The sequence below is a fragment of the Oncorhynchus clarkii genome, chromosome 7, assembly GCF_045791955.1.
Source record: "Oncorhynchus clarkii lewisi isolate Uvic-CL-2024 chromosome 7, UVic_Ocla_1.0, whole genome shotgun sequence".
Lineage (NCBI taxonomy): Eukaryota > Metazoa > Chordata > Actinopteri > Salmoniformes > Salmonidae > Oncorhynchus > Oncorhynchus clarkii.
Genome location: NC_092153.1, coordinates 74481701 through 74489993, shown reverse-complemented (window position 1 = coordinate 74489993; position 8293 = coordinate 74481701). Strand labels below are relative to the sequence as shown.

Here is an 8293-nt window from a genome sequence, read left to right as displayed (position 1 = left end):
TGGTTACTTTGAAGAATCTCAAATAAAAAATATGTTTTCATTTGTTTAACACTTTTTTTGGTTACTACATGATTCCATATGTGTTATTTCATAGTTTTGATGTCTTCACTGTTATTCTACAATGTAGAAAATAGTTTTTAAAAATAAGAAAACCCCTTGAATGAATAGGTGTGTCCAAACTTTTGACTGGTACTGTACATTGAAATTGAAAATCTTTTGGTGTTTACATGTGTATTTCTTTAACTTGTTACTTTATTCCTAGTTATATGTACTGTACATTTCTATTTCAATTACCTTGTGACCTTGCACATTGACTCAGTACTGGTACCCTGTGTATAAGTTATTGTTACTCTTTGTTTAATTATTATTACTTTTATTATTACATATTTACTTTTTCAAAGTACCCTGCAATCACACCTGCAACCCTGTACATGTGACTGTTAAATCATCTGAATCTGTTATTTCTCTATTTTCTTTCTCAAAGCATTGTTGGGAAGGGCCCAAAAGTAAACATTTCACTGTTATTCCACACCTGTTGTTTATGAAGCATGTGACAAATAACATTTGATTTGATTTGACATACAACTGCACAAGACCAAGCATCAAAAAATCTCAACTGAAATTTAGATTTTTCACTTCAAAGTCAAAAATGTCCTGGACTAAATGATAAAAAATTCTGATGAATTTAGTTGGAAGCAGTTATTCTCATTTACTGTATAATTTATCTCACATGTGGTAAGTTGCAGGTGCCTACGGGGGAAAAATAACAATTCAACCAGTTTTGAAAAGATTAAACAGAACATTCTGCTCCATTCAACTGTGCCAATATATTTGACCGCATCGATCTGTAAATAGCGATTTCATTGTATATTTCATTTATTCAGACATATTTTAACCAACAAGCTGTCAATGTATTATTTAATTTCATTTGGGATTTCATTTAGGAATTTTTGTTCAAGCAGGTAGCCAATTGTTTTTTATAAAAAGGCCAAACGTTGTCCAACTTACTTTCGGTCTTGCTGTATTTGTTTTGAGGGCGGAAAAACATTATCGTTGATCATTGGCTAGGCCTACTTCTTACCTGCTATACATGTGTTAATGGGCTCTGTTTGGTCTAGCCTATATCTCAGTCTGACCTTTGGATGTGGAATTTTTCACACTCCTTCTATACAACTGGAGCTCTCCAATATGTTGAATGTGAAACATGCTGCCATGCAATTGTGATGGAAATGATCATGTTGAAGGGAAAGACAAATTCTACCATTTGTACAAAAAATCATGAAAAAGAAAACACTAATATATCTTGATAAGATAAGCATTCTTACTTACTTACTTACTGACTGACTTTCAACTCCCTGAGTCAATACATGTTAGAATCACCTTTGGCAGGGATCACAGCTGTGAGTCTTTCTAGGTATGTCTCGAAGAGTTTTCCACACCTGGATTGTGCAACATTTGCCCATTATTATTTTTTTAATTGTTCAAGTTTTGTCTAATTGGTTGTTGATCATTGCTAGAGAACCATTTCAGGTGTTTTTATAGATTTAAAATCAGATTACAGTCAAAACTGTAACTCGGCCACTCAGACACATTCACTGTTATTGGTAAGCAACTCCAGTGTAGATTTGGTCTTGTGTTTTAGGTTATTGTCCTGCTGAAAGGTGAATTAATCTCAAAGTGTCTGGTGGAAAGCAGACTGAAACAGGTTTCCCTCTAGGATTTTGCCTGTGCTTAGCTCCATTCCATTTCTTTTTTATCCTGAAAATCTCCCCAGTCCTCAACAATTACAAGCATACACATAACATGACGCAGCGACCACTATGCTTGAAAATATGGAGAGTGGTACTCAGTAATGTGCTGTATTGGATTTATCCCAAACATAACACTTTGTATTCAGGAGAAAAAGTTAATTGCTTTGCCACATTTTTTTGCAGTATTACTTTAGTGCCTTTTTGCAAATGGGATGCATGTTTTGGAATATTTTTATTCTTTACAGGTTTCCTTCTTTTCCCTATGTCAATTAGGTTAGTATTGCGAGTAATTATAATATAGTTTATCCATCCTGTTTTCTCCTATCAAAGCCATTAAACTCTGTAACTGTTTTAAAGTCACCATTGGCCTCATGGTGAAATCCCTGAGCGGTTTCCTTCCTCTCTGGCAACTGAGTTAGGAAGGATCAGTGGTGTAAAGTACTTAAGTAAAAATACTTTAAAGTGCTACTTAAGTAGCTTTGGGGAGTATCTGTACTTTACTTGACTATTTATATTTTTGAAAACTTTTACTTCACTACATTCCTAAAGAAAAATATTTACTTTTTACTCCACACATTTTCCCTGACACCCAAAAGTACTCGTTACATTTTGAATGCTTAAAAATGGTCCAATTTGCATACTTATCAAGAGAACATCCATGGTCATCCTTACTGTCTCTGATCTGCCAGACTCATTAAACACAAATGCTTAATCTGTAAAGTATGTCTGAGTGGTGGAGTGTGCCCCTGGCTATCTGTAAAGTATGTCTGAGTGGTGGAGTGTGCCCCTGGCTATCTGTAAAGTATGTCTGAGTGGTGGAGTGTGCCCCTGGCTATCTGTAAAGTATGTCTGAGTGGTGGAGTGTGCCCCTGGCTATCTGTAAAGTATATCTGAGTGGTGGAGTGTGTCCCTGGCTATCTGTAAAGTATGTCTGAGTGGTGGAGTGTGCCCCTGGCTATCTGTAAAGTATGTCTGAGTGGTGGAGTGTGCCCCTGGCTATCTGTAAAGTATGTCTGAGTGGTGGAGTGTGCCCCTGGCTATCTGTAAAGTATGTCTGAGTGGTGGAGTGTGCCCATGGCTATCTGTAAAGTATGTCTGAGTGGTGGAGTGTGCCCATGGCTATCTGTAAAGTATATCTGAGTGGTGGAGTGTGCCCCTGGCTATCTGTAAAGTATGTCTGAGTGGTGGAGTGTGCCCCTGACTATCTGTAAAGTATGTCTGAGTGGTGGAGTGTGCCCCTGGCTATCTGTAAAGTATGTCTGAGTGGTGGAGTGTGCCCCTGGCTATCTGCAAAGTATGTCTGAGTGATGGAGTGTGCCCCTGGCTATCTGTAAAGTATGTCTGAGTGGTGGAGTGTGCCCCTGGCTATCTGTAAAGTATGTCTGAGTGGTGGAGTGTGCCCCTGTCTATCTGTAAAGTATGTCTGAGTGGTGGAGTGTGCCCCTGACTATCTGTAAAGTATGTCTGAGTGGTGGAGTGTGCCCCTGTCTATCTGTAAAGTATGTCTGAGTGGTGGAGTGTGCCCCTGACTATCTGTAAAGTATGTCTGAGTGGTGGAGTGTGCCCCTGGCTATCTGTAAAGTATGTCTGAGTGGTGGAGTGTGCCCCTGGCTATCTGTAAAGTATGTCTGAGTGGTGGAGTGTGCCCCTGGCTATCTGTAAAGTATGTCTGAGTGGTGGAGTGTGCCCCTGGCTATCTGTAAAGTATGTCTGAGTGGTGGAGTGTGCCCCTGACCATCTGTAAATTAAAATAACATGAACATTGTGCTGTCGGATTTGCTTAATATAAGGAATTTGAAATTATATATACATTTACTTTTGATACTTAAGTATATTTTAAACCAAATACTTTTAGACTTTTACTCAAGTAGTATTTTACTGGGTGACTTTCACTTTTATTCAAGTCATTTTCTATTACTTTTACTCAATTATGACTATTGGGTACTTTTTCCACCACTGGGAATGCTGCCTGTATCTTTGTTGTGACTGGGTGTGTTGGCACATGATCCAATGTGTAATTGATAACTTCACCATGCTCAAAGGGATATTCAATGTCTGATTTTTTGTTTTTACCAACCTACCAATAGGTGCCCTTCTTGGGACGCATTGGAAAACCTGCCTGGTCTTTGTGGTTGAATCTGTGTTTGAAATTCACTGCTCTACTGAGGGACCTTACATTTAATTGTGTGGGGTACAGAGATGAGGTAGTCATTAAAAAATCATGATAAACATTATTATTGCACACAGAGTGAGTCCATGTAACTTATTATGTGACGTGTTAAGCACATGTTTACTCCTGAACGTATTTAGGTTTACCATAACAAAGGGGTTGAATACTTCTTGATGCAAGAAATTTCATTTTTTTCATTTTTTATTAATTTGTAGAAATTCCACTTTGACATTATGGGGTATTGTGTGTAGGCCAGTGACAAAAAAAACATTCATTTAATCTATTTAAAATTCAGGCTGTAACAAGACAAAATGTGGAAAGAGTCCAGGGGAATGAATACTTTCTGAAGGCCCTGTACTTAGGCCTATTTCATGACCTCTAGCATTGTCTTAGGTCAGATGGCACGACAGCTTTCACGTTAGAATAACACCATCTGCCGGAAGACAGTGGATCTCTAGCCTATTCGTTTTTTCCCTTAATGTTGCATCATTTCAACTGTCAAGTGGTGAACCACAACATTTTTCTTTACAGGTTGACAGTTTGTGGCTTTTCTCTTGAAAGAAGAAGTCTCAAATCTGTCTTTAATGGAAAGCCTGAACAAAGAAATAACTAGCCAAGTTTGTTGTTGCTTATCAATCTTCAGAGTACATTCATTGTAAAGAAAAGTTTGTGGTCATATGCTCATCCTTAAAAAAAGTAGGCGCCTGGCTAATGAAGTATACTTAAAAATAACAGAAAGTCCTGCACGCTGTGTATGCGTCCAATTACCACCTTTATTGACGATGTTTCAATCCACAGAAATCTTCTACAGGTCAAACGGGCTGAGTGCTCACATACACAATTATATATACAAATTTCACCCATAGGTTAGAGTGTACAAGGTGGAAAATTGGTCAATGTGCCCTTGAGCAAGGCATTTAACCCTCATTTGCTCCAGGGGCGCCGTACTATTATAGCTGAACTTGTAAAACAACACATTTCACTGAACCTATCCGGTGTATATGACAATAAAACATAATGTTTTTTTTCATTCAGTTTAATCTTTACATAAGAGAGAAAACATGTAGCTCGCCAAAGTAATACAGACAGATGTTTAATTATATGACGAAGGAAAATCTCCTTGTGTGTTTTGCAGCTGACATGAAAAGAATGATGACCCCCCCGAGCGATGACAGTGACGTAAGCGATCAGCGCCACCCCATGAAGACACGCTGCGCTGGTGGCCAGGGAGGAGACAGCCCCGGCATGGACCCGAAAAAATGGATCACCTTCAAAGACCTCCATGACCGGGTCACGCAGCTGCTCTCCACTAAGCTCAACCCCTGTAACATCAAGCAGTGCAAGTCCAAACTGGACATCCTCAGTAAGTGCTCCTATTACCTGGAGGTCATGCGCCAGGACACACTCCACCAACCAGACCCGCAGCAGAACTACCTGTCCAACTCCACCATCCTCCACCTCATCGATCCCTGGAAGTTCCAGCGGATGAAGAAGCTGGGCCACAGCCAGGTGCAGATCCAGCTGAGCCTGCTGGAAGAGCTCTACGAGCAGTTCTGTAAGGGCAAAGTGGAAATGGAGGCCATAGCCAGCCAGAGCGACTATGGCGATCAAGAGGTCGCCCACATAAATGGGAGGATAGCGCATCTCATTAAGGCGTTCACAGACTTTGACTCGACACTGATGCCCGGGGAGCTGCACACAAAGCACCGGCTCATCTCCGAGACGGGCAACGCCAAGGTGCCCCAGATCCATTTGAGGCTGTCCGTCAAAATGCCCGTGATGTTCGACACGTCACGCTCGGAGGCTCTGGCCGACTGCGCCCGGCTGCACTGGGAAATGGCCGGGCAGGAGCAGCAGGAGCCTGGGGAACAGTTTGAGATCCGCTACAAGCTCCTCCAGCCGACCAACACGGAGGAAGGGAACCAGCTAGGAACGGTGACCTGCAACTCCTACTGCATACAGGTCAACAACCTGTTGCCGCAAAGGTGCTACGAGTTCACAGTGAAGCGGGTTGACGCCTGCTGCCTGGTCTACGGGTTCTGGAATGACACCATGGTGCTCAGAACCATGCCACTATCCCCAGGGGGCTTCACCGGGAGCCAGGAGAAGAGGAGGAGGCTGTTCCCCTGGTAAAGGGCTAGCGTGGCGTGAGTGCATAGCAATATGAAAATAAAGACATTTTAATTTTTTTTATCTCTCTAATAAAAGACATTGTCAAGATTTTGGGGATTCGAGCCTAGTCCTTTAATCATGATACAGAGCAAAACAAATATTGTCCTTGAGAATGTGTCTGATATGTTGTTATGGCATTGTTATGTCTGCCACCTAGCCATATGGCCATACCAGACAACTGTGGAGAGAGTGAAGAAGGTTTTTCATTTCCAATAGAAGCATAAACATGGACATTTCAATATAATAGCGGATGTCCATAATTATGGCGGCTCCCATGCACTTGTCACAAATGCCTTGTTCGCCGTATTGTACATTGATCTCTTTTTGTTTCTTTGCATTGTCTTTAGCAGACTATACTGTACATGATCCCAATTTTAGCTCCAAGACCGTGGAATTAAAAATAAAAAACTATACAGTATATTGGCGTATTGAACCATGTTGTGCACCGTAGTTTCATAACTCTGTGGATTATGCTAAAACAATGAAGTCATATCTGAATCCCACTATCTTTACGCAATTTTGCCATTGCAGATGAAATACATTGTTGATACTTTGCGTTCAAGCAGTGCTTTGACGGTGAAGAAAACACATTTTTTTGTGCACTTTGTGTGGTATAGCATCTCTGTGGTCAGGGTTACTCACAATCAAACAATCTGATGTTTAACTTAATACACTGATGTTTAACTTAATACACTGATGTTTAACGTAATACACTGTTTAACTTAATACACTGATGTTTAACTTTAGCACACTGATGTTTAACTTTAACACACTGACGTTTAACTTTAATACACTGATGTTTAACGTAATACACTGTTTAACTTAATACACTGATGTTTAACTTTAACACACTGACGTTTAACTTTAATACACTGATGTTTAACGTAATACACTGTTTAACTTAATACACTGATGTTTAACTTTAACACACTGACGTTTAACTTTAATACACTGATGTTTAACGTAATACACTGTTTAACTTAATACACTGTGCTTATGCAATCATATAGGTTATTATTGTACTAACAATGACCTATATTAATTGGGTAACTAATGACTATGACCAGCTCGCTCAGCTACTCACTGGACCCAATGATAACTTGGTTACGCATGCCTCTCCCTAATGTCAATATGCCTTGTCCATTGCTGTTTTGGTTAGTAATTATTGCTTTATTTCACTGTAGGGCTTCTAGCCCTGCTCAATACTCCTTAGCTAACCCTTTAGTTCCACCTCCCACACATGCGGTGACCTCACCTGGTTTAAATTATGTTTCTAGAGACAAAATCTCTCTCATCGTCACCCAATGCATAGGTTTACCTCCACTGTATTCACATCCTACCATACCTTTGTCTGTACATTATGCCTTGAATCTATTCTACCGCGCCCAGAAACCTACTCCTTTTACTCTCTGTCCCGAACGTTCTAGATGACCAGTTCTTATAGCCTTTAGCTGTACCCTTATCCTACTCCTCCTCTGTCCCTCTGGTTATGTATAGGTTAATCCAGGCCCTGCAGTGCCTAGCTCCACTCCCATTCCCCAGGCGCTCTCATTTGTTGACTTCTGTAACTGTAAAAGCCTTGATTTCATGAATGTTTACATTAGAAGCCTCCTCCCTAAGTTTGTTTTATTCACTGCCTTAGCACACTCTGTCAACCCGGATGTCCTAGCCATGTCTGAATCCTGGTTTAGGAAGACCACCAAAAACCCTGAAATTTCCATTCCTAACTATAACATTTTCCAACAAGATAGAACTGCCAAAGGGGGCCCTGGACACCATATGTGAATTTATTGCCCCCCATCTATCTTCAGAGTTTGTACTGTTAGATGACCTAAAATGGGACATTCTTAACACCCCGGCCGTCCTACAATCTAAGCTTGATGCACTCAATCTCATACAAATTATCAATGAACCTACCAGGTATAACCCCAAATCTGTAAACACGGGCACCCTCATAGATATCATCCTAACAAACCTGCCCTCCAAATACACCCTAGCTGTCTTCAATCAGGATCTCAGCAATCACTGCCTCATTGCCTGTGTCCGTAATGGGTCTGCGGTCAAACGACCACCCTTCATCACTGTCAAACGCTCCCTAAAACACTTCAGCGAGCAGGCCTTTCTAATCGACCTGGCCCAGGTATCCTGGAAGGATATTGACCTCATTCCGTCAGTAGAGGATGCCTGGTTATTCTTTAAA

The 8293-nt window shown here is 40.7% G+C and overlaps 1 protein-coding gene across 1 annotated transcript; it reads left to right on the top strand.

The window, feature by feature from the left end:
- Positions 1-5010: 5010 nt before the first annotated feature.
- On the top strand, positions 5011-6054 carry LOC139414453 (fibronectin type III domain-containing protein 11-like). The gene has a single exon (XM_071162365.1). The coding sequence runs from the start codon at positions 5011-5013 to the stop codon at positions 6052-6054; it is 1044 nt and encodes a 347-aa protein (XP_071018466.1).
- Positions 6055-8293: the final 2239 nt, after the last annotated feature.